Genomic DNA, 27,638 nt, shown 5'->3' with positions numbered 1-27,638 from the left:
AGGTGTTAGCAATGCAAATACTCTGCTGAAGCAAACAGCTAAGCACAGCATCCAGGGAATGCCGTGTTGCAAATGCTGCACATCCTCACCAACAGGTATGTCGCTCTGTTAGAAAACACCCTCCAGATCCTAACAGAGTCACTCCTCAGGAGACAGGGTGGTGGGTTCTGGTTGAATGCACATACTTAAAAAGAGAAGATCAAAGGGGAGGGGAAGGATCATGCCACTTCTGGATTTAGGCATTAATATCCAAAATATGCTTTAGTAGCTGCTCTGCGTGCATCACTTTCAGTCTCCAAAAGTCTTCAGGCAGCCCTTGGAGTGACTGTACCCTTTACTGTGCCCTGATGCATGCAGTAGGCACAAATAAACAAAAATAAAAGCTGGCAAGTTAGTAAATGCTTCATTTCAAAGGAACCCTAGATGGAAACTGCTGTTCAGAACAGCACTCAGCCTTGCCCTGCAGTCAAACTTGCTCATTAAGCCTCTAAATTAACACGGCAATGAAAAGAGTAGCCACTAGAAAAACAACAGTAATCTCCAATCTTCTTACAAGTCCTTTTCTATTCCAGAATTCCCATTTTAAGGCTTTCTTAGGTACAAGAAAACGCAGCAATAGACAAAAGCAAATGATAGAAATATACAGAATACACTAATGAGGATTAGTGTAAATAGCTTAGAGGATTTAAAGGGAAATTTTTTGTAGCAGCATTGAGTTAGTGAGGAAATTCTACACGCATATGAAGAAAAAAAACGTTGCATCTACCTGCCATCACAGAGACCAAAATTGAATGCAGGTATAAATACATAAAAAAAAAAAAAAAAAAAAAGAATTACATCAAGAGTTAATCTCACGCAAAGCAAGCAAGGGCTGCTGTTTTTTAACCACACGTTGCAACTGAACCCACCCTATGGAAAACAACTGAGTTTGTAAAACTCGTTATCAAAGACGCCATTGAGATCAAAAGTCTGAGAGGCCTCAAGAAAAAAATTCAGCCTGGAGATACCCAACCTGGCCTCCAGATACCCCCTGGGTCCAAAGGAAGCAGCCTGGAAAACATGCAGCAGGAGGCTAAAAACTGCCCTTATAGTACCCACACTTCTCCCGGAGCATTTTTAAGGAACTATTTACTGAAGAAATCAAAGTGAGGGAAGAGAAGAAATCCCTGGATCTCCTGAGAGCAATAACCATCCAAAGCTGTAGGCTGTCAAACAGAATACCTCACAAGCTCAAGGAGGTCTGTGTTTCCTATACAACATACTCCAGGCTTCTGGAAGGGACAGGGTAGTGACCACTGGTCCCCCACCAGATAATTCTAGCACTGGCATTTGTGTTACAACAGAGTAAATGTCACACACCTGTGTAAGCTTACCTCCAGTTTGCACCAGTATGGTCTACAAAGAGAATTATCCAAACAGAGCAAGTTTTCACTCACAAAGAGAAATTCTGTTCTTTACTCAAGGGAGAAAATGCAGCAGGGAAACAACAAGACTATGTCAAAAGATTTACGTTGATTTAATGAGAGAGAGCACCCTAATGCCATATTTGAGGCAGGCAAGCTTACATATTCCTTGTAATTATGGGGAGGCTGTGCCTTACAGAACAAATTATGGCATGTCTGCATGCATGTACCAAATGTAGTGGAAAGTCACTTCAGTGCAATTACAAAGAGAACGTGACCCTCAGAGTAGATGAAAGGCCATAATTCATTCTGAAAGGCTCAGGCAGGGTCATAAACCTCAAGGCACCATCTCTTCCTTGACAATTACAAAAGCATCCATACTGCAAGTGGGTGCAAAAGCACAGAGAAGGGTCCTGTTAAGCTGTCCTGACAGTACCCTCAGGACTACAAATTTACTCAAGAGGTGAACAGAGGACCAGAGGCAACCGTGACAAGGGCCTACTCAGGAATCATACCAGTCAGCAGTGGGTGGGAGCACTGCAAGTCAATGAGAAAAAGAACTGGGGAAAAAAAAGAAAAAAAAAAAAAAATCAAAGCCATCCAAAGGAACAAGGAGCTCTGGAGACCTGAAACTCAAATGCTGAACTGACAGAACAGGCCCCAAATGGGACCTAGTCCTCAGTAAGCACTCAGCTTGAAAATTATTTTAAAAGAAAGGAAAAAAACCCACTGAACATTCACTTCTATATGTCATAAACGAGGAAGCCAAAACACCCAGGCACCTGAGAATCCTGGCTGGTGCTATCACTCTTTAATAATTTTGTCACACTCATAGCTTTCATGCCTCCAGCCCATATATTAGATTCAAGCAAAGAGAAAATGTGGTTTCAGTTTCACTAATTAAAACATTGCTATTGCTGTACTCAACACAATCCTGTGCTTCCTGATTGTTTTTTAACCCAGTGATAATCTACTACTAAGCATGAACAATTTCTCATTTGAAAGAATAAACTATTTACTTGCTGGTTGAAATAAAATTTGGCTTAAGAACATCTCAGAGAGCAAACGTGACACTAATAATTACAAGGTCCTCAGTGCCCAGTACCATGCTGTGTTGTAGTTTAAGTTTTTCATATTCATCACAGAGTCAGTGACTCTTCTATTTCTAGAGCTAGTTATTAATACGTAGCTCTCATATAGTCTATTTTTCCAGAGCAAACTGCACAGTTAAATAGCAAAAGTTAAACCACGGGAAGAGGAACTGACATCAGCCGAGTCAGAAAAATCAGGGGCAGAACCAAAACTAAAACTAAGTTCTTCAATCCCAGTCCAAGGGCAAACCCAATAAGAAACAGCACTTCCCACTCCTCCCACTGATTCCACCCCATCTCACCAAGTTCAAACCAGAACACGAGGGGCACCAAGTTTCTTCTTTAGAAAGAGGTGCAACCAACCATCACACCTCGCTCGCATCTATCAACATGCGAAAAAGGGTCATGGATGTTATCAGAAAGACTATTGCTTCACAAGTAAATGTGACAGAGGAAGCAACCTAGCAACCAGGACCACAAAGCTGCCACACCACCTGGGAAAGTAACAGTCCTCAGCAACGGCTCTTCAGCCGCAAGTTCATCTGTCAGAGCTGAGAAGCATCAAACCGCTGGCTGGAAGGGCATGAAACAGCTCCCCATAGAATAGTCATTGGCAGGATTTGCAAAAAGGATTTTAAATACTCAAAGAGGAATTGCATTCAAGCATTCACACACGTTTAAAAATATTAAAGCAGCATTTTACAAGTTTGTGCTTGAAGACACAAGCTCTCTACTTGCTGAGCAGTAGAAAAAAAAAAAAAACATCGTAAAAAGAAACTTTCCCAAAGCACACATCGCAAGTTCGATTCCTGTCTACTTTCTTACAGCTTCCTCAGAAGCAGCTGGGATCTGCTCACCAGAGGAGGCACTGACCTCACACAAACAACCCATTCCAACCTCCTCACCAAGACTTTTGTAGTGCAAGGCCACACAGAGAACACCTTAGGAGGTGACAAGCCAGCTAGTTCAAATTTTTTTCGCATCAGAACACTATCAACCCCCATAATTTCTCACAGTCCATCATTTACCCTTAAAACATTCATGATGTGTCATTTATACATGATACAGGGACCAGCTGCATGTTTTACCATCACATTGCAGATCAGGAGCAATTCGAAGTTTGGAAAGTACTCCCACAAAATTCAGCACAGATCTGAAACTCAACGACCCAGTTCTGTCCCTCTTCCTCCTGCTCTCCCAAGCATCACTAATTTTTTTTGAACGTCTTACAAGCATTTGGCAATTTTGGAGGCTGCCAGAACAATACCGTTCCCAAGAATATCATAGAAGATTCTTTGCATTTTCTCAGTGCCAAATCAAGCCTGCTGTGTTCATGACAGCCCTGCGAGAGAGCCAAGTATTATCAACACTTCACAAATGGACAAAAATAGCAGAAGACTCAAGAGTCCCAGCTACCAAACTCCAGTCCAGTTCGGCAGGGGGGATGTCGTCCCCCCACATGCACAATGCCTGCAATGAGAATGTACAAGAATAGTCACAAGCAGTTGACGGCCACATTACAGCTTTTTATTACGGGTGGAGGGGAGAATGCTGCAGCCCATCCTGTGCCCTAGGAGCCACCCAGTCGCCTAATCAAAACATTTTCTCCTTAATGTCAGTTTTTAAAAAAGGAAGACCATAAAATAGTACAAAAATAAATAAAAGTGAAGTCTGTTCAAGCAAGGACAGTAGATACATACATACATTCCCACATATATCTATCAACTGTATGACTAAATGAGGCAGAAACGCTCATTATCAATCCATGTGGGAGATGAGAATAAGCAGTAACTAACTGCAGTGCTGACCCTGTGATTTTCTGCCGCTTTGTTTATTTCTTTATCTACAACTACATAAAATGCCATTCAGTATAAACGGTCAAGATTTCTTTCTGAAATAGTAAACGTGCTCACTGCAGTAACCAAGATGTGCTGGTAATTCCCAGATGTGCTCACCTACCTTGTTTTGATGCTAAAAAGGAGTGCAAGCTGGCAGGGTTGCTGGGTTATACAACCTACCTTTACCCTTTGCAGCGAAGGACAAGGCATGCAGCCTGACTCTTTAAAATGGCAAGCAATGGATCAACCCCTACCAATTCAGCCACTGTTTTCTTACTGAAAGAAAATATCTACCACAGGCATAGTAGCCACGTGGGTCGGAAGAGCAGCTCTCCCCAGTCATGATCCAGGTGACTCATCATCCGGGTGAGCTGGATGGAAGGGAATAGATCAAGCTCTTTCAATCACTGCAGTTGTGGAAGAGAAACGCCAAAAACAAACAAGCCTTTGCAATGACGTAGAGATTCTGTTTGCAAGGTTGAAGACATGAAGGCATGACCTAAATGTGGGGTTGCTTCTCAAAGAAAAACACACCGTTAATAGGAAGACACTTGCTTCTGATGCAAAAAGAAATGCTTTTCTCAGTCCCAAGTGTCTCAGGAGGCAGGCTGGAGGTGGCTTTGTAAGCAAGTGAAAAAAGATACCACACAGACACATCCCCATGAGAAAAGACTGAAGTCAGCAGTCACCCACTGCCACCATCAGAGGAGCAAGAAACCGAAGGTGTGCCCACACTGCAGCACACCAAACACCAAGTCTGAGTTTTCACACAGCCGCTTTGTCAGATGATCTCAAAAGCAGCTTGCAGGCTACAGCTGGTTAACCCTTCCAAATTCCCTTATGGCATTTCCACTTTACAGGAGATAGGTGCTAAGTTGAACTGGCTTGCCTGGAGCACATGGCAGGACAGAAACGTCTCATTAGGTCTGGCCCAGAACAGTATCTGAGCTACATCAGACCTCCTGGCACATTGTAACAGAAGCAGTGGGGAGTTTAAATGCTTACCAAAGACATCAAGATGGATTTTCCCTACCTTATGCTTATCATTTGTGCATCATGGACACAGTTTTATCAACATGAAGCACATCACCAGTGTGGCAAGAGCTTCTTTTTCCCCTTCGTATAATATGTATATATAAAAAGAAAACACTACCTGGAAAATTACAGGTTTGTGCAACTCATATATTTTTAGAACTGCAGAAGCATCAGAAGCTTTAGTGCTATCATCATTTCATTGCTCTTGGAAGTCCAAGAGACAAAAATATACAGGTGGTATCACACCACACAGGCTATTGGTATTTCAGAACACTGAGGTTTCCCTTCTGGCATACACACTACAGCAGCAAAGCTACAGCATAACCTGACCTGCCAGCACATATTAAACAGCAGCTCTCAGTACGTAATCCTCAGCATTAAGACTATTCTACAACCATAGGGATACGGCAAAAAATAATTGCACTTCTAGAAATTCTCACCTATCGAGCCCTTTAGACTGCACTCACATGAATCACATACTGTGTTGGAGACAAATGCTACCAGGAAAGCTGGGGTAAAAGAACATATGCCAAGAATATGGGAAGTTCTAAATAAGCTTTCTTTGAATTTTAAGAAATAGTCAAACTATGAAATAAATTCCTCAGCTATCTGCAATTTGTTACTTTCTTTAAAAAAACAAAAAACAAAAAAACACCAAACAAAAACCAGCAACAACAAAAAAACAACCAGAAACCCAAACCCACAGTAAGCTCTAGCTCACAGGACTATTGGTTATAGAAGAGTAACTTGTCATTTATTACTACAGGGCAGAATATCCAGAGCACCCCAGCAAAAGTCTCTTCCAATTACTGTCAAAGCTTTTGTCAAAAGAAAACAAACAGCATACAAAGCCATAAAGCAACTGCTGATTTATCCCTGTTTCTGCTCCCACAGTTAAACTACTCTACTGTTCCGTTTACACTGGGTGTGGGATGGAGAGAAAGTCTCCAACACAGCAGGCAGGAGTTGCAGGGCTTGCTTTTCATTTCTCTACCACATTTGTTTCATGCCTTTGAGCATTTCTGAGCCTATAAACTACAAGACTGTTTGATAACGGTTTGGCAGGCAGAATCCAAGTTAGGAACAGCCTAGAAGCTTATTCAAAAGGGCAAATGATGAGAGGGAAAGGAGAATAAGGCCCACAACAATGGCGCTCCCTGTTCTGTACAGCAAATTCACAGCAGGCTGTTCAGAAGCAACAGCAGTTCAATGTATGCTATATATATGCAGGTTTCCTAACCTTCCTTGACACATTATAATCAGAATTATAAAAGACTGAGCACGCTGCAGGCAAGACAGGCTTCTTGGCTGAGAACTGTCATGACAATATTTAACAGAAGACTTAAACTTGTGACTAACTTACAACTCTGGAGTTTCACACAGCCTGTTAACCTCAACAGGACCAAGCTGCAGATTCTCTGGGGGAGGCGAGAAGAGGGAAAACAGGATTCTTTCCAAAGTTAAGGACAAAAATAAAAAATTATCCTTCAAGAGCTTTAACAAGTATCGTCACTGAACAAGCATCGAATGCCAATCATTTACTTAAAACATACAAAACTTATTTGAAGGCTTTAGCTGTAAAAAGTGAAAGCCAGAGGTGATTAAGGAACATTTGCCAAATCAATTTTCCTCAACCCACAAGCTGTAACTGCAGTATTTCACACATGGCGCACACACACACCCATTCCATATATGTTTCAAATTCAAGGAGAAGGGAAGGCAAAGCCCTGGCTGTAGCTTAAGCAAGCTGTTTTTGAGAACAAAAATTAATTTTTAACTTCCTCACCACTGCTGAAACAAGGCGCACACAAGCCATGGAGCCAAGATTCTCATTTAGCAGCTATCTAAAAGGTTTCAGAGTGGAAAGCACTAGCGCTTTCCAGGATAAGTCAGACTGTCAGAACAACATGGCTGGCACGTTTGGTTATGCAGAACTGCCCATGCCGAGACACCTGAGCATCTCCATAACTATTTCTTGGTTTAAAAAAATGTGCTGCCAGTGGTCCAAGGCAGCATAATAAATTTGACATCTACTTTTACCCCCAAATTTACCCTGCTGTCCTATCGGATTAAGGGAGTGCCTTTCCTGCACCCTGTTCCTGGCTGCCTCCTCTGTCCTGCCTGGCCCAGAGACTTTGCCAGGCTCAAGCAGAGCTTGAAGCCATGTGAGAAAGCCTCCTGTGCAGAGCTCCCATCTGCAGGGCCCACAGCACACGGGGACATGGGCAGAACCAGCCTGCGTGACGGCACTGCCGCAGCACGGTGCCTAGGCTGTGTCGCCGGGTCTCTGCAGGAAAGCTGTGTTACCCATCACTAGACAGACTCCTGGTGCCTGCAAGCAGAGTCAGGGAGAGCTCACACTGGCCTGGGAAAGACCATGACAAGCTCTTCTTGCAATCATCTGGCTCAGGAACTGAATTCAATATTGCCTGCTGCAATCCAGTGTCTTCAGACTAATCAATCGGCTCTTTCGAGATGTTCCCTCAACCAGCCTTGACAAGGTCCAATATTATCTGAGCAGGATCCAATCTGGCCAGCACAGAAGTTGTCCTACCAGACGCCAGTTCCCAAGTCTGCAAATCTGCCCTCCTGCCTCCAGGAACAGACAAGGCACAATAATGCATAGAAGTAAACGCTGACCAGAAACCCCCACCCATCAACCACCCCCCTCTGCTCCCACACCTTCCCTGTGCACCAAGCACCATGCTCTAGGCCAGACAGGAGTTTCCTCCCAGCCCCTCCCCTCAGTCTGGCCTTGCCAAAAAAAAAAACCACCGAATAGGAGATTTATGAGCCCAGGAACAGAATTCTCCTTGCCAAAAAGTGATCAAAACAAATGATATTTTACAGCTTAAATTAAGTTCCTGCAATAAATGGATGAAAAAATTTTGCAAGGCTAGTTAATTACAACATGTAAAGCATTTACATGACACTTAAATCACATTTTACAACCTTGGATGAGAAAGGCTATCTTACTCAGTGTCCTCCCATGAAACATCCTAGGTCATCAAGTTCTTGCAGTTTTCAGTGTTTTAGAATAAGCCAACCTGCACTGCAACCTGGTTTCATTCAAAGTAGATTGTACCTGGTTTTCCTTCCTAGTAAAAAAGCAGAGTTCCAAAGATACAGCAGGATGCTTTCCATCCAGGAACCTTTACACAACTCACAGCTTGCATATTAGCACACTGAAAATAATTGTCACACATGAGACACATTTTGCTCATTTCATCATCATGTAGATGATCTGTTTAGGCCTTCTTGAGTGCAAAAAATTACCCACAAACTCTGTTGGGTTTGTGGGGTTTTTATGCTCTTGTTTCTGAGCCTCTGAAACAGTGACCATCCCTCTCTCTGGCTAGTTTCTAAATAAGCAAAACAGTAGTTTGCAAACACAAGGGTTTGTGTGTCCTCTTAAGCTGCTGGAACATACGACCCCAGTAATTCCTCGTGCAGGCCATCTTCCCAGTCACTATCTCAGCAATGGAAAAAATGGAAAAGCAGTCACCTGCTCATCGCCTGCTAGGCAGCAGGCGAACTGGGTGTCTCACCTTCATGAGAGAGGCTCAACACCAATGACTTGGGAATGGAGGAAATCTCTTGCTAAAACACTGTAAATGCACAGGATGTGGTGCTGCACTCAAATCTTGGTCCCCACTTCAGAAGCTCTGCTTTTGGATTTGAGGTTTTACTACCTTTTTTACAGGAAAAAAAAAAAAAAAGCAAAGCTCCCTGGAAGACAGCAACTGAGACAAAACTGACTGTGAAGAAATACCCATCTTTCTACCCCTCCTGGTGAATCCCCTCTCCTCTTTATTTTTATTATCCTTCATAAACCTCTTCACCCATGGCTCAGATGTCTTGTTTTAAGCAGCAGCAATGAGAAATAAAGAAATCTATACAATTCTACTACTATTCCCAAGGCTCTGAACAGCAGCTGTCACATCGATCAGATGGGCTGTTAACTTCATTCTGCTGCTGCTGAGTACTTGTCTATACCACAAAAAGTTTTATCACATTAGCTGCGCTGGCACATCCTCCTCCCCCACAACATGGAAACAGCTATTGCAAGACACAAGCACTTAAACCACCACCGCTCAATCTGGCTGGAAACGTGGAATGAGCTACACCCCATAGAAACCACCTTTAGAGAATGCAGCTGCACCTACATGAGTTATGTCAGCCTTAGCCCTACAGGTAAAAATAGTCATTGCCTTCACTGACAAAGTCACACCAGTATGGTTTTTTAAATGTACTCCAGCCAGCAGAAAGCCCAGGACTAGCAGCCTGCCTGCAGACTAGGGCACATATACAGTATTCACTTACAAACAAGTTTTTTCATGCCCTAAAACATTATTACTTAATTCATTTAATCAGGGACTCTGCAAATCACATTCTCTCCACTGCTGCTGAGGAGTGGATTTTTTTCCATGCTTGGTTCCTCTGCAAACAGTGTCTGGAGGATGCTCCTGCCAGAGCAAAAGCCTCGTCTTGCCTAACCAGAGGAGCCCATTTGTGAGAGTCTGCTCACTGCAACAGGACGTTTGTGCCCAGTACAAGTGGGCACACGTATAGCTGCTTCCTTCAGCACTGTTCTGCTGGCAGCCCCGAAAGGAAGGGGGGGAAAAAAAAGTTTAAAATAATTTCTAAAAAGTTTTTTAAAAAATTTTAAAAATCAAAGCTCCCTCCTACAGTCACCACAATCTAGACCTAGTGACAGAAATAAGATGTTGCTACATTTTAAAGGCAGTAGAGATGAGTCAGTACCCACAGGGAGAAGATTTGACACCGCAATTTTTCAGCGGATAGCTGCACATGAAATACTGGGCTTCGCTGGCAGGCTTTCTGCCTGAGATGAAGGGTCTGCAGGACATTTGGGCAGCCAAAACAATGAACATATAAAATAACACACTGGAGTCCTGGGCCAGGCCTGGCTGATGGTATTAGATACCAGCTTTGAATATTTCATTTGCATACAACACAGACACAGCTAGTGAGCATTCAGGGCTGGGGAAGACATTATTTACCTTGTCCTCCTCTTTCACCAGACCCTCAGGACATAGCAATCCATACAGAACAATCCATATACTGGTCTGCTGCTTTGGTGAACACAGAGATTCACTTCTCGCAGGGGTAACCACTTACCATATCAGCAAGGCCAATCAGTCTTAATGTCTCCCTCCAAAAAAAAAGTCTGTATCTTATTATCCTAAATTCTTGGAAGAATAAAAAGATGCCATAGTTGAGCCATGAGAACACAAGAAATCACAGTAGCAGAACACAGATCAGTGCCCATAAGCATTGCTGTTTCCTTGCTCTTTCTATAATGCTCAATTACGGGACTGAAACAGTGGTGGGGAATAGTGGTACCTCAGGGCGTACTGAGACCAGAGGAGAAAAGAACAGCAGTGGATTCTGTGCGATGCATCCAACCCTCTCCCTTCCCGCATTAAAAAGTAATAATAATCAGGAAATATGCCCATTTCCTTCTCCACTCTGAAATATACTTCTCTCCCAAGTTAAGAACAAAGTCACAATTTAAAAAAAAAAAAAAATCTAAGACAATTTGATTTTTTAATATGGCCGTGTTTATTTTGGACCATTTCCACTTTGCTTTTACAAGCTCCTCACTCTAAACACCAGAGCAAGAAATGCTTTTTTGTTAAGAAATCAAAGGAAAGATTCTCAAAGAACATCCCAGTAGCTGAGGCTCAAAGAGACATTACCAAATATCAGGAAACCTCTTGCAAAATCACCTGGGGCACTATCCTTTTTCTCGACCCTGCCTATCCTCTTGGAAAAAAATGAGCAAACAACCTATCGTATAAGCTTTCATTTTGTCAATTTTTATTTTACGCACATACACATCGTATGTGTGTAAACATCAAGAAACTCCACTGACACCTCAGGTTACTTACACATATTGGTAAGACCAAAACCAAAACTGTCCCCCCCAGTTCCCTCACCTGGCTGCTCCTCCCAAGACTCTCTAAGCCAGATGTCTCCTCTGCACAACAAAGCCAATTTTCCTCAATTCAGGAGAGACATGCAATAGGATTTTCTTCAGGCTATTCAGAAGGCAGCCACCGCATAATGCAGCCTATTTAAAGAGATTTTGCTAAAGCCAAATTTAATAATTTAGGAGATTTAAGAGCAGTACGTATTCAAAAAAAAATCCCCATGTTGCCTAGGCACTGTGTGCCTTTTAACTGCTGTCCCCAATTCACTAGACCCGTCTTGATGTTGCAAGGACAAAGGTTTTCATCTTTTGAGAACATTTATCAGCAGATAATAAGAAATTAGAATTCCAATTCACTCAAACGTCAACTATGGATGTTTAGCTTTGAAGCAGTACAAAAAGAAAGTACTCGCACGTCAGTAAAATTGTTAGCTTGGAACATTGAAATAAAGAGCATTGCTAAGCAAAAAAATAAAAGTTGGAAATTGCACAGGGTCGAACTTTGTAGACTTACCGATTCAGATGCTCAGCAGCAGGCCTTTTCATTTTGCAAAAACCACTGAGAGAAGCACCATGACATGACAGACTGCACACTGCCCTTGAGGAGAGTGACATGGCTTGAGACCCTATTGTGCTAGCAGGTTGCTGAGAAATCCTGCAGCGAAATCCAAACTCCTTTCTTGTGCTTTAACTTTTGCAGAGTGGCATTTTATTACATGCCAAGGGAACACAGAAACAGAAGCAGCCAAACCCCATACCTCCCACACCCCCACCCAACAACAAAAAGGGACCTACCACTTTCTACACGAACTCTTAAGAACATCTTTGTCAGTGAATACAACCCAGGTAGGCATTTCATTTTACACTACAGAAGCCCTAATCTTTCACTTGCCAACAAAACACCCTTCCAACACACCTGCTAGTACTTCCAAACCAAGATCTAATAGCCCACCGTAAACACAGCAGAAATCATTACCCAGAACTTCAACAAAACAGCATTTCCCGATGCTTTTGCAATATTTTCTAGCATGAATATAACTTAAGCCCATATGATTGAGATAGTCACCAACTTCATCACAACCACAGACATTTCTTCCCCTCCTGTTTTTGTTATGCTGTTATTAAATAAATGGCAATGACCTTGCCTCCAAGCAAACTCTTCCCATTTGCTCTACACAAATGTGTACTCCTCAAATTGTCAAAGGGGCTATGTTTGTCAGGCAGAGCAGAACACACTTGGGTGGTTCACTCTCTTTATAAAAACTATCAACTCCCCACGTGTCAGATGGCAAGTTTAATTTAGTAGGCTAGGAAATTACTCAGTCTTGGAAAATCACTGCAATATGGTATATCTCTAACTCAGCAAGTCCATCCGATATGCAGGGCTGTTCATGCATCAGTCCCATCCTTGGGACTCTTGCCAGCAGCTGTGTCTACAGTACAACTAAAGCCTATGTGACCTTTTAATTTTCTTACTTCCTCCCAGCAGCAGACGACAAGGTTTCTTCCATTACTGATGATCTGCTACATGATCATCAACACAATCAGCTGAACAGTAGTGAGCAGAATAAACACAGTTTATATTTCCAGAATCAGAATAGAGAGACAAGTAGGAGCTTTTCATGTTCTGTTTTGCTGCACTGAGTGTGGTGGTATATAAAGACTGGGACTGCTAACAGGGCAGCTTCTCTGTGCCAGTCAATTAGTGCCTGGAATTGTTATGGATTTGTATGTGGGCAATGCAGGCATCTATCTGCTAGATGTTTTTGCAAAAGACATAGAGCCCATTAAAAAGCACCAAGAAATGCAATAAAGAAAAGTTATGACAGAAAAAATAAACAAACAACCAGTTGACAACATGCATGATGCTCCAAAGAGACCCTGCAGGCTCAGTGACAGGGGTCCCTTGTTCAACTGAAATACACCACGAGCACACAAAGTTCTCAGTGCAAACACGAGTGAAAACTCATGCCATGGGATTTCAAGCACTCAGCTTAAATGCAGTCAGGAGGACCTGAAAAATTTAAACAGATCTTTTTAATAAAATTTTCAACCATCTCACACAAGTGACAAGGAGACAGAAACATGGCTTATAAAGCAGTTCAGAGAGCGCTACGTTTTACTATGGCATCAAACACTGTTCCAAAGAACATGAGAGACTATTTATAGATGCTGTCAATGTCCTCCAACTCGCCAAAGGAAGACAGTTTCTTTGAGCTCTACCAATGCAAGAGACGCTCTAAAAAAATGAAAGGTTGGGATGCAGTAATACACATCCACAACCGTCCTGAAGGTCTAGGAATTAAAAATCTCTACACAAAAATGCAGAGCACTCTGGCCCTGACCCAGCAAAGCACTTACATGTTTAACTGTTTCCCCCTGGACTTCAGAGGGACAGTTTACATACCTAAAGCTAAGTTCAAGTCACAGGGTTTTGCTGGATCACGATCAGATAGCTTAAAAATGTGCAAGAGCCCACCCGCAGTTCAGCTTTACCTTCCAAAACACAGGATCTTCTTGACCATCTCCTTATAAAAAACAAAAACAGGAACGGGAGCAGAACACTGACTGGAGCCAAAGCATGTCAGTTTGACATACATTTTCCAGCTGCAAATGATTTTTCTTCATTGAAGAGAGGGTGCATACTGACCAGAGGAAGACAAAAAGGCAGAAATCTGCAGGCAACAGCCCCTATAACACTCTATCACACAACTGCCTGTGGGTAACTTGCCCTCTGAGAGTCTGCTCAGCTCAGCTGGACCCTGGGACGAGCCCTCCCCATAGTGACACCTTTACGGAGGACACAGGCATGGCATGTCCCACCTCTGCCGAGGGGAGGGAGGGTGCTCTGAGGGAATGGCACCTTTCAGCCACGGCCTATTGTTTGGCTAGCACCAGCAGCCCTGTTCTCCTTTATGATGCAAAGGAGATAGAGCTGAATCGGTGCTGGTACTTATCTGGGGAGGTTTATTTTGCTTCATTGTTAGTAAGAGCTTATGCAAAATATTCCCTAACAAGTCCTTCCTATACCACCTGCTGGAAACTATCTGTAAGAAGGCAGGCAGGGCGTGGTGCATTAATGTACTGATCATTCATCTGTCGCAGCACAAGGAGGAATACTCCCAAACATACACACAGAGGGGTGCTGGCTTCTGATGCTCTGCAGTGCTCTTACTGTTCTTGCCGTATTAAAGTTTAACAACTTTTTAACTTAGATATTTACATAGAACATAAACCATTCAGAAGGATAACTGTCAACCAGCCAAGACCTCTCTGGCAGGACTTTGGGATCATATTTTACTCTTCTGGTGATGGCAGTTCTGGCACAGAATTGCTTCAGTTCTGTAAAATTATGTCTATATATATTTGATCCCTTTGGGGAGACTGCCAAAGCACCAAGATTAATTAGCAACTTACCTAAAATACACTATTAGATAGATCTTAAAGGGTTCCTTGTCAGAGACTGCTTTATAAAAACACATTTTGAAATATTAATGAATCTATATGACATAAGATGACATTTTGAACTCTGTCTCAGTGCCCATTCTCATCTCCACACTAAGTAAAATGACTTTTATTAGTTTCATGACAGCTCTGCACTTACATCAGCTTTGCAGAGTTCTAGCCAAATCATAGAAAATAAACTTACTTGATGGACAAATACAGCATCATTATACTCCCAGCTACTGCAACTTCCTCAATCAATATAGCTTTAAATGTAAATAAGAAGACTGGAATGTATTCAAACTGATGTGTGACCACAGTGTAAAAATAATTGCAAAGGCTCTTAGTAATTGTGTTGAAATGTACACTCCTAGTGCCTTTCCCAAAGGCCAAGGGACAGGTATCAAATCACTTGCATAAACCTTAGGGAAAAAATTACACACTGGAAGTGGTCTAAGTCTGTCAATACAAGCGAGATGGGAACACCTTACTCCTGGTAGCAGTGGATGTTTCATTTACTAGTCTTCCTTTCCAAACTGCTTCCAATACTGCTGGTTAGGGCCTGAAGAATAAATCCTGTGAGGAGCGATTGAAGGAGCTGGGACTGTTCAGTGTGAGGAGGAGAAGGCTGAGGGGAGACCTCATCACTCTCTACAGCTCCCTGAAAGGACATTGTAGAGAGGTTGGTGCTGGTCTCTTCTCACAGGGAATTAGTGACAGAACAAGAGGGAACGGCTTTAAACTGCAACAGGGGAGGTTCAGACTGGACATGAGGAAAAAATGTTTCACAGCAAGAGTGGTCAGAGAGTGGAATAGGCTGCCCAGGGAGGGGGGGAGTCACCATCCCTGGATGTGTTTAAGGGTCGTTTGGATGAGCTCTTCGGGGATGTGGGGTAGGGGAGAACCTTGCAGAGTAGGGCTGATGGTTGGACTCAATGATCCCAAGGGTCTTTCCCAACCTGAATGATTCTGTGATTCAACAAGCTGGATTTCTCAGGGAAATACATGGTTGTTTCAGCCCAGGCTGCCAGAGAGGCTGTGCTTCAGCCAGATTCCAGTTCAGAGCTGGCACTTGGAATATGCACTTGCCTGCAGATGCAGGCATCAGTAGTAAGCCTGGGTACCGCAATGCAACCAGCCACACATTTTCCTTCCTCACCTGATCCTCAGACTAACAGTAAGTTTTTAGGGTGGAAGAATTAGTTCACAGACTCATCCAGTCCTCTAGCATTCCCAGCTTTCAGGAGAATGGGGGGGGGGGGGTGGGAGTGTGCACTGCAGTACCTCACCACAAGTAACAATGCACCACCGAGGGGTTTGTGCTGTAACAGCATCAGAGGGACAGCCCAAGACTGCACAGTTACAGAACTAGATGTTACTGTACCTATGCTCATCATACTGATGCTGCTAAAAATAAACCAGGAAGACATTCCTCACCTAAGGCTCAGGAGAGTTCATGCAATAATCATTAAATTAAACACATCTTGATCCCTGGTTTACATTCCATCAGCACAAGCAAAAAAAAAAAAAAAAAAGCCTTTCGTGCATATTGAAAAAGCAACACTGCACCCACTGAAACAAGGCACAAGGAAGTAATTTGAAGGTCAAGGTCTCCTGGAGAACAATTGCAGTCGTGAGATCAAATTGTATTAAGAAAGGAGGAAGTGAGAACAAGCTCTCACACATTTTTTTTCTAAACAGAATTTAAGAGAATGTGCTTAGTGCTTGTGGAAGACCAACAGCAACATCCTTAGTCAACAACACAGCACAAAGCCTCCCCCACCCATCTGCACCACACACACTCTGCTTGGCTAACTGCAAGGTTCTGAACTGCCAACGGGATCATCTGTGCCAGCAGCTTAACAAAATTCATTAGCACTAGGTCAACTCAAAGGTGTAACACAAGCTCCATTTTTGATGGCTTGTCATTTTCCCACAACAGTCATATCACTGCAGACTGTATCCCCAGCCGTCATTTGTACCTGAGCTACTCAGAGAACAAGTATCTATGCAGGTATGCATGCAGGTACTGGATTCTAGAAATGTTAGCTACACCCTTCAGGTGTTAAGCACACTGTCAGTAAGAGAAAGCTATCAAATTTGTCTATATGTACAAAAAGATTGCGATGTCTGCACTGGCCTCATTTTCCTACCACTGAAGACATTTCTGCTGGCCATTACAGCAAGTACTAGGTCATAGTTAGTGTGACTGACTTCCAGGACCTCAGTCCTCAGAACTGCATCCAACAAACTGGATTAGAATACCCCAAAAATTTCATTCTTTACCACCTCCTTTCCTTTTTACTTTAACTTGTAGCACTTCTCACACACTGAAGGTCCTCTTGAAAAGATTCACAGTAGCTGCTTACAGTTTAGCGCTTTCATATAGTTTCAATTCACTTCTTTCTACAGTAGACAACAGCGTGAGAACACATAACAGGCATGAGGCAGGCCATATTCTGAGAAGATAGTGCAGCTTTAAGTTATATGTTGGTTTAAGTTACACATGTGGGGAAGCAAGGATCAACAAGAGTTTAGGATAAAGATCCCAACTGCTACTATAGTAAAAAAAAAAAACCACACACCAACAAACCACAGCAAAACCCACCAGACTTCTCAGTTCAGTAAATGAAAGACATCCAAACATTAGTGTGTTCATTTTTTAAAAGCCTGAAGCATTTTAACTGGCACAGAGGCACCTTTGGGACAGCAGTCGTCTTTAGCTTCACACTTCAAGAACTGCAGAGTTTGAGAACAGGCCAGCCAACACTAACACCGAGCATTCTAAGCACCAGCTGCCAGAGCCACAGTGCGTTTGAATGGGCAGAATATGATTCATAGTGCCCTGCAGTCAGTGTGGTCTCACAAAAGGTGAGAAATCCAGCTCAGATGCATGAACTGCCTGAAACAAGGTGATTTTGCAGATCCACTGTCACACAGATCTTCATCTCATATTTTTCTGATGTATAAGGTTTAAACAGGTACTAAGTGAATTCAGGGTGGGATGACAACCCTCCTTCCCTGGTCAAGCATCCCTTGCCCTTCGTCCCGCTCACAAGTGACACCAATCTCTCCTTTTACAGGGAAACTGCTGTATTACTGTCTCCTGCAGGCATCTGCACTCCAGGAGTAACATCAGACAAACAGAACTCAGCCACATGTACAAGCTTCCGTTTCAAGTTCTGCCGCAGTAAGACCCCTGGCAAATTCATCTTTCCAGTTTAAAAACTTGTTACACAGGCTGAGCTTACTGCTAGGAAAACCTACCAATCCAACCACTGTAAGCTGCGTTTAAAACTGCCTTAAGAGCTCTCATCTCCAAAGTGCTGTTTGGTTTATGTTACAAATTACTTCAATATGGAGGTGAACAACCTTACTGCTGCTTTAGGCACATAGGAACAGTGTCAGAGGAAAAAGGCTGATGATGTCAGTAATGCTATCTAAAGTTTTTGTTCTAAAGCTTCCCTTTTTTTCTGCTAAGCTTTGCATCAAGCTGCACCCTCTGATACACCTGCCTTTGGGTGTCTCCAAGAGACCCTTCTCTACAGCAGTCACAAAGAAATGCACCTCCCAGAAAAGCATGTGACACCCATCCAATAGCTACAAACACCTCTGTCTCTACAGACACAACGCTGCTGCTGAGGGTTCGATGTTCTCCAGGTTTCAGAGTGAGCAGCTGTGGGAGACAGGATGTGCAGAAAGGCTGCAGCAATGCAAGACCCAGTTTCCAAAGTCATTAGCTACAGCCAACAGTCCACACAGACAAACTCTGCTTTCCAGTATTCCCGTACTCACTTCACAGAAGCCATAATTTCATGTTAACACTGCCATTTAATTAAATAAATCACAGCTTTCACCCAGCTGCTCCTGCCCCAGCACTGACTATCCCTGTGCCTTGAACAAGACCAGTGAATTGATCAAAGAGGGAAAAGGGGAAAGAAAAAAAAAAAAAAAAAGAAGTATGTGTGCAAGGGGAAAGTAAGTTTTCAGCCAAATCATCCTCATGTCCATTTTACGACATAACTGCATGAACACTTGGGCATCAGACAGACAGCAGGGTCCCCAGGGTCAGGACAAATGGCCAGGGCTGGAGAAACCAGACTGCTCCTATCCAAGCCAACACCAGCTGGGCATCATTTGAACAGCTCCTGCATTTCCTAGAGAATCCTCTCTCATTTACAACTGCCTAGAAATTGAGTTCAACAGACCTGCAGCAGCCTACAACAGAACCTTTCACATACAGTTCGGGTTTGCTTTTCTTGACAAAAGCCCAGGCAGGTCCAGGCCTTGCTGTACCTGTGTGGCTTACTGAGCACACAGGGAAACGTGCTGCACATCACCTCAACCAGGCGAGCCCAGGGCCGTCACTTTGTGACCACACTTGACTTTACACTAGAGGCCCCAGTAAGGGCAGAGACCCCTGAAGTATATGCTGGTGGCCACAAGATCTTGCCTTAGGGGCCTTAAAAAAAAACTCAGGGACCGGTCTGGCTGAGGGGGGAGATGGAACAGACCCCCCACCTCCACGCTGGTCTTATAAACACCCAGGTATTCAGGGTGAAGAGGAAGAAACACACACACACCCCCTTACATCCTCCTCATGAACCACTTTCTCCTTTTGTTCAAAACTACCTAAAAGCCCAACCTGAAGGCGTATCCGCTTCTCCTACCCACTTGGGAAGTGCCTCCCCCAGGCCAGCTGGGCTAGTGGCCAGCAGCCCTGCCGGGCCAGAGCCCCAGAGTTCATTGCCAGGCCAGCACGAGACACCTGGCCAGAGCTGCGAGCCTCCACCTTCCCGTGCAGAGCACGGCTCTCCCCACCCAGCACGGCCCCAAGGACTTCTTGCCAAAGGGATGTGCAGAGCCAAGAAGTCGAAATCACAGTGGGATTAGCTGTTCATACAGATGCAGCAGGCATAGCCAGAACAATCGGCATTAATAACTGGAGTGTTAGAAGGGGAATTAAGCCTCATGTCTCTGGGACTAAGCTGGTTTAATAATTAGAAGCCAAAGTTCAGGGGCTGAAAATGTCAGACTACCCCACTTACCTCTCCATCGTCAGGGCTGGCCAAAGTCAGAGTATCAGGAGACCTTTGCTGTCCTCAGGACTCTGAGTTAGGACAGCCCTTTTGGTAGCTGAGCCCCTCCACCTCATTCCCTCAGAGGCTGCCAGGAGCTGCAGAGACTCCAGAGAAATTACCCTCCTGCTTTACCCACGACATCACTTTGCCACATACACCCACCTCGCTTCGCCCCCTACCCTACCCACTAGAACACCACCAAAGCACATTTGTATTGAGAATCAGTGGGAAAATTTAACTGAAAACCTGGCAAATTGGACATTCCAGAATTCCTGAAAAGAAAGCAGCGTACAAAAAACAAAGCTGCAACTCCAAACTTCACTGGCTTTACACAGCTTACTCTCCATGTCGCTTTTGTTTAAAAAGTAGTATATATCTATGGTCTCTATCCAGTCTCCCACACACAGCACACTGCACATCCTCCCCTGCTCCTCCCACCCGCACATAAACAGGACCTCCATACAAAGCTTGAGCAGACAACTGTGGAAGCCCTGAAAGAAGGACAATGCAGTTCCCTGTGGGGAAGCAAAGATACCCACATAATGAGGCTGTCTGCCTGGGATGCCGTTCTGGTCTCTTGAGGATAGGATAAAGCATGTGCCTTACAATTAATTTGTTTGTTATTTGTGTAACACATTCTTATTTCTATCCACTGAAATTACCAATAGCTTAATTCAGTCTTTTTTTGTTCTTCTTTAAATCCGAGCCATTCCTGTTGGGTGAAAGAGCCTGAAATGCAATTTACATTGACAATGTAAAGCAGCCTTACTGTAAATACATACCTAGCCCTTCACATTCCCTTCAATGATCACAAACAATAAAACAGCTATTTACGGAACAGAAAGGTCAATCTAGGATACTCTTCTGCAGGGGACAGATGCATGTTACAGCTGGGGGGTGGGAAAGTTTGCGACACGGTGCTACTGGCCTAAAGGGGTTTTGGCTATTAACTGCGTGGAAGACACCCCCACTGCAGTGCATGCTGCAGTGAAAATCCAGACACGCCTCGCTCCCTGCTCATGAAACAGTGAGCTGTGCACTCACCCTGCAATGGTTTATTGATAAGGCTGCACTAATTTTGTGTTAGCCAGGCACATGCAATCAACCATCAAAAATCGGGTCTATAGCACAGGTGGTTTTAAACTAGACACAGAAGCATATGGCCTAGAAATTGCAGTACAGCTGGCAAGGTGTGGAGCAGGATCAAGAAGCTAACCTCAAGTTAGCATTCGGAGGCAAGGATTCAACACACTGCATTAATACAGAGGAACATCTTACCAATAAAAAAAGTAATCAAGGAATAAGTGAACCCCTACAACAATCAGGCCTCAACCTGAAAGCTGCAGGCAGTTTTTAAAGGAGATGCTACCAAAGAACCCCCATGACTGTGAGTATATGAGCTACTTCCACAACTTTAGTCACACACCTGAGGCAGCAAGGCAGTATTGGCAAAAGCTCTCCCCCTGGAAGCCCACTTCTCAAAACTGGGCAGCCCTAAAGGCAGCAATAAGCATATTAAGCATCATCTGAGCTGCCATGACAGACTGTTTAAGCTTTGTTTGCTTTCCTTCTTACCTGCTGATGTTGCCTGGCTCCCGCCGTGATAGACTTGACAAGAATATCTACTAATGGTTTGCACATGATCTGTAACAAAGAAAAACCCAGTCTCTTATTAGTAGTTTGCTGACAGACAGGTTTGTTTTTCAAGCAAAACAGTCTATATTTTACACAGCTTCTTGAGTGAGAAGAAAATGCTACAAGAAACAAAAGTGCCCAGAGATCAGCAACAGTTTATTTGGAAATTAACAGCTTTGCTCACACCAGCCCTGAGTGAAATCTTCATCACCAGGAAATCAGCAGCAAAACTTTTCAATTGGAAAAATCAGGCAAAGATTTCACCTCCTGTGTTCTGCCTGGTTCCTGATTTAAGTCTACATCTGCCTGATACTTTATGTAGGCAGTTCACTGCATGCAGAGGAACAGTCCCAGAAGCAAAGGAGAACATGCCGAGTTAGACTGGAGAATGTCAGAGCTGGGGGAAAGATGTGAACCCTAAAGGGGCCAGAAACAACTGTGTTGGGAGGACAGCCTACCTTACTGCTGTTCCCTGCCACAAGTCTTGATCAAAACAACCTTTCTAGAGGAGGGGTAATTGTCTGCAAAGCTTGATGATACCTTGTTTTGGCCTAATCCACCGACTTCTGTGTTTATAGGCAAAATATTTCCAAACTGAGGGACACAAAGAATCCAGACACAAGAAATGAAAAATCATCTGGATTGCAAATACTTTGCTCGTATACCTCTAATGTCATCTATCAGGCACTGAAAGGTCTGGCCCTGACAAAGCATGGACAGCAGTTTGCTGCGCAGTGCACTGACATTGTGCAGATGGTTATTCCAACCCCAGCACCTGAAATGGCTTCTTTTCTGGGGTAAGAAGACTACTAAAAGAACAGATAGCTCTAGTAAGTGGGCAAAGCCCAGCGTTAAACAGGCCGGTATCTGTGTGTATCATTACCTTTGTTTTATAAAAGAGATGAGCTTGAAGATTTGGAAAGACATTTCGGCAAGGAACAAGTCACATGGAATTCACAGGCTCTAGAAACCTGTAGATGGGATCTTAAGCTTGCTGGCCCTGTGGGGAGCACACAACCCTTCCCTCCCCCTTATTTCACTAACTTGTGTAGGTGGCATCATGGGCTGGTGTCCTAAGAAACTGGGTATGCAGAAGAACTCTCTACTGCATGGATTCCCTCAGAGTCTGAAAGCAACTTCCTCCAGTTACACAAGCCTGTCTCCTCTCACCCTCCCATCAGACATCAATTCTAAAAGATTGAAGCCCTTGAGAAAGAGCTTCTGGCAACCACACTCTGACCTAAAAATCCCTGAAGAACTGTATGACATTCAGACACAAGACTTATTTCTTAAAAACTGGCTGTCCTTATAGTGCAGATCAGCTCCAGGCATAGGTCAAGTCTGCAGGAAATGCCTCAAACATTTCAGGAACTGACACCATCTGAACATCCAGCTTGCAGATTAAATTCCAATTAGACTCTACGCTCTACAGCCTTCTTGGAAGAAAATTGATAAACTGAGCATGCAGTCAGAGCAAAGCTAGACAGCAGCTACATTAGCAGTTTAAACAAGCTGGCCCCTTCTGCCTTGGTGCAAACCTTGTTTATCCATGTTGTCTTGAATACTGACAAAAAAAAATCAGAGCTTCTTAGGCTATGTTTTAAAGAGCAGCTTTCTGTTCATCTACATTCTCCATCTACATATCTCGATCCAAACCACAAATGAGATCCTGGTCTTCTGCAGTGTTGCTACCAAAACATGCAGTATCAAGAGTCTGAGCAGGTGAAGATCCTAGGAAACCTTACAGCAGTTTTAAAAGCCCCCAATGACACAAAGAAGTGTCTCTCTCTACTTTCCCAGAATTACAACTGTACTTCAGAGCTACCAGAAGACAACACACCACACAATCAGCAACACTTACCGGGAAGCGCTTGAAGAGATCATGAAACATGGAGCTTGTAAGGGCACTGTTCCGTTTAGTCAAGAATTGTGTCAGTGCTTGCTGATATATTACAGTCACCCTCTTCATATCCAAACAACCTGTGCTCAAAAGCTACAGGGGAAAAAGCAGAACAAAAAGATTTTCAGTGAAACACAAGGATGAATCACTAGCAATAAAGTAAGTAATTTCTATCAATGCACGCAAATTTTTCCAACTAGATATTTTTGCATAGCTTAGGTGATACAGGCCTACAAGATACAACACAGAACCATGAAGAAACAACAGAGTGGGCCCCAAAGATGCTCCCCAAGTACCGACAGTCACGTGACCACGTTAGTGAAGGGCAGCCCAGCTTGCTAGTAAGACTGCCTACACTGCATGTAGTGCAGTGTGGTGTGGGGGCTGTACTTCTGGGTTTGTGGTGGGTGTGCGTAACACACACGAGGTTCACAGAGCACTCAAAGGCCACCCCGCAGCAGCTGCACTGTGCATGGTGTTCTCAGCTGTAGAGATCTGAATCTGTAGATATGCAGATCTGAATCTGTACATACGCACTAAGCAGCTATGTCCAGGACTTCCAGGTACCCAGCAGACAAGCCCTAGCTCTGATCAGGGATCCAGCCATCCCAGACCTGTGTAACTGCTCTAACATCCCCCTCTCGTGGGGAACAAGAAACCCAGACACACAGCAACCAGCTGAGACCTGCACAGGCCAGATGGATCTAAACTAACAACACAGGGGTGAACGAAGAGCGAAGTGCAGAGCATCGTATCCTGACATTCCTGTTCTCATATCGACAGAGAAGCACAGATCTTTGGGAAGAAAGAAAAATTAAGGCCCAGGAGATCAAAGCTGTGATCTTCACAACAGTGGATGAGCCATTTGAAAACCTCTGCTCATGCAATTTTTCCGTGGCCCCACAGCAAGTTAAAGCCATGTTCATGTTGTGTCCCATTCTCAGCTTGAGCTCCCAGGGCTACTGCAGCTGAACACAGGCTAGCGTGGAACAGGGGAGATGGATCTTGAAATATGTGACCTCAGTTTCCTGGTGAAGTGTCTATGTTTAACACTTACTTGACATACACATCTGCAGGAAAAAATTGATTCCTCCTCCCATGCAGATGCTTACTGTAAAAAATTTCTTCCGTAGTAACAGGCTTTTCTGTAAATTTGGCCACTGCATCATAGGGTCTGCTCTAGTTGTGCTTTGCTGTTTACTGAAAAGCTCCAGATTATACTCACAAAGCACTGCTCACTGGAAACACACCACACATTTGTCTCTGGTTCCCCACTGCAAAACCTTTCCCACCTCAACACAACGTCGGCACCAACAGCATCACACAAACTGAACTGTGTCACTTCCCTCAAACTAGCAACTCACTTCAGCTGCTGGCTGTGTCCTTGGGTGGTCAGGCTCACAGCCCTGCTCTGGCAGGAGTAGCAGCTTTCCCTGTGAAGCTGCACAAGGATGCTGTGAAGCACGCCTCAACGTCAAGTATGTTGTTTATATTCCCCACAGATCTCCCACTTTGTTTTTCTTTCCAAAAAGGCCCAGCACAGAACAAGAGCTGCTTGGATTAACACTCATTCTCTCACTAAGCCTTAAAAACACTGGCTATCTTTTCCGTCGCTAATAATATCTCAGTGTTTGTAATTTCCATGCCCTCCCTTGTCACGAGGTAGCCCTGTTTATTTTCCTCCCCCATAAAATGTCAACAGGATTAAGGCACTAATTCCTGCTCACAATCTGAGACGATCAGAGGCAAGTACCAGGCTAGCTGGTGAAACACTACTTGCTGGGTTTCTAGTGGAGGTGACTGGTCTGGGCTGCCCAATATAAAGGGTCACCAAATTCAAAGACCTGTGAAACACAGCAGAGACAGCAGGTGAAAGGGAACTAGACAGTAAAACTCCCCAAGTAATAGACACCGATAGCACAGCCAGATGAAGAGTCTCCCTGCAAACAGCTACCACTGAAATCAGGGCTGCTCCACACTCTCTTCACCCCGAGATAATTCAGCCCAAACCTCACAGAAACAGGAGTTCACTCTCATCCACCTGTCCTGTACCTCCCTGCTCCTCAGCACCCTCCAGGAAAAGAACTCAAGAGTGACTGCCAAGAGATTAATGGCAAAACCAGCAAATCAGCCAGGACAGCAGCACAAATATACATCAGACTTAGGCAATTAACTTGGACCCACTGTACATCAGCAGCCCCCAGCGGCTATGGGCAAGCAGGCACTGCAAAGGCAGGAGGGTGAGGGCCAGGAGGGGATGGGGAATGTGACAGCTTTACGGAAAAGAAATCTTGTAGACAGGTATCTGCAGGCAGCAGAAACAGTGAGACTGAATAAGCAAGGCCCACTCAGTGAAATGGGGTAATGCAATTTACTGGCAAAAAACACAGCCTCAAGAACAGCCTGCTGTCTTACCTGACAAGCCTGCGGGATGGTGTTGCTCTGCTTCTCTGGCAGAGGGGGAGGAGTTGATGACTTATCGGACGTGTTTCCTCTCAACACTTTGAGCAGGTATAATGAGGCACTAAAAAAGAAAAGGAAAAGGGGAGAACACAGCAATTACCACAGTGTCACAGTACCACTGCAAAGCCACCTGAGGGCAGAAGCCAAGTGATGAAGGCAGCTTATTCTGTACCAAGTGGGGTTTTAAGGAGTCTGAGAAGGCCCCTTCTCTCAGTCTTGACAGACCCAAAGACAAATAAATCTTATGACGCTGCATCATTTCGTTATCTGTCACCGCAGTCAGACATCCCCACTATCAGCTTGGTTTCCTCATGCTTTTGACTAGCACTGCTTGAGGACTTCTGCATTTGCCCAGAATTTCCGAGCTTGCACAGCCCAGCCAGCGCCACAGCGCAGCTCTCTCAGCCCAGGCTGCCCTGCGCCTGGAGAACTCGGGCATGTCAGCTGAGAGAGCATTCAGTCTGCTGCTTCTGAGAAACGCTGTATTAACTGGGCACAGCTCCACTCAGGGCTGCCACTGCCAGGAAGCTGTCAGGGAGCCACGTGGCACACAGAGCCAGAAGGTACCACGGTTCCTGCACAGCCACAAGCCAGGTGTGCTGCAGAGCCAACACTGCCCGAGGGCACTGGGGTGGCCACGCAACGTGGTACCCACTGCATACACAGTTGGGTTGAGAAATCCCAGAGACAACACAAAAGTGCTCCTGAAACCACCTGCAAGTCACAAGAGAGTCTACTGGTAAATGGCACTCCCATTTACACCAGGAAACAGCAACATTGTTCATGTTTCCTAATATATATATGGATTATCCTAATTCACCTGTAATCACCAAAGGGGTGAATACTGGTACGTACAGCCAGGACTCGTAATCATTATTGTACTCATTGTGCTGTTGTGGAAACAGTAAACCACTGTATTTACAGAATGATCACTGCAGACTGACTATAAATTACACACAATTCATTACTCCTGGATGAAGCCTCCAGGAAGCGCTTCCCATCACTATCAGCAAAGCTGTACCAGACCATTTCTGTATCACAGACCCCACAGAAAGTGATCACCAAAAAATGGACATCTGTTTGAAAATGCTTCAGACTGACAGGATGACTGACTAGTTCTCATGTAAAACACAGATGCTGGTATCTAGCCTTCAACAAATCTCTCACTTCTCTGAACTGTTTTAACATGCAACATTACACCTGCTGACAGAGCAGCCCTCAGCACCAAGTGGAGATGCTCCCTTTTAACACTCACCTGAAATAATAAAGAGCCACTGAAGAGACAGTGTGCTTGCAGGCTTTTGTCACAAGCCTCTCCACAAAAGCGTGCAAATCTTCTTGCAGGGCATCTACTCTCTTGCAGTACTGCTTAGTTCGGCACAATGAGTTCCTGAAAGAGCATTAAAAACAAACCCAAAGCCATTACCTATAGAAAGAGCTCTGGGAAACATTGCTATGAACTCTTATCACTGGGCTCAGGGCAACACAAACGGCGCTAGCTATGGGGAGCAAAAGAGGCAGTCATTGCTGTGGCAAGAAGGGTGAGGAGACTTACTGCTCTTTGCCTTCAAGCACCTATTCAGGCATCAGTCAACTTTCCTCCAGAGCTCCCACAGGAGACTGGCTGCCTCAAACCCTGCTACTGCAGAACAGCTTCTCCACAGGAGGTAGAAGGCAGCACTGAAAATGGTTTAGGGCAGCACTGAGAACACCAGGGAGTGGTGTACAGAGGACACATCATGTCACACACCATGCGCTAGATGTCTGTGTCTAGCCTGTATCGCGCCTCACT

The 27,638-nt window shown here is 44.3% G+C and overlaps 1 protein-coding gene across 1 annotated transcript in view; it reads right to left on the bottom strand.

Annotated features, from left to right (window-relative positions):
• Positions 1–27,638, bottom strand: part of MYBBP1A (MYB binding protein 1a) — a 60,396-nt gene that overhangs the window by 15,897 nt on the left and 16,861 nt on the right. The window contains exons 20-23 of the mRNA XM_074845153.1: positions 27,102–27,236; positions 25,799–25,907; positions 23,345–23,476; positions 21,424–21,492 (exon numbers count right to left, since the gene is read on the bottom strand). Coding sequence (XP_074701254.1) covers positions 21,424–21,492; positions 23,345–23,476; positions 25,799–25,907; positions 27,102–27,236 — 445 coding nt within the window. The remainder of the gene's footprint in view (positions 1–21,423; positions 21,493–23,344; positions 23,477–25,798; positions 25,908–27,101; positions 27,237–27,638) is intronic.

Source organism: Strix aluco, chromosome 19 (assembly GCF_031877795.1).
Source record: "Strix aluco isolate bStrAlu1 chromosome 19, bStrAlu1.hap1, whole genome shotgun sequence".
Classification (NCBI taxonomy): domain Eukaryota; kingdom Metazoa; phylum Chordata; class Aves; order Strigiformes; family Strigidae; genus Strix; species Strix aluco.
This window is presented reverse-complemented; position numbering and strand designations above follow the sequence as displayed.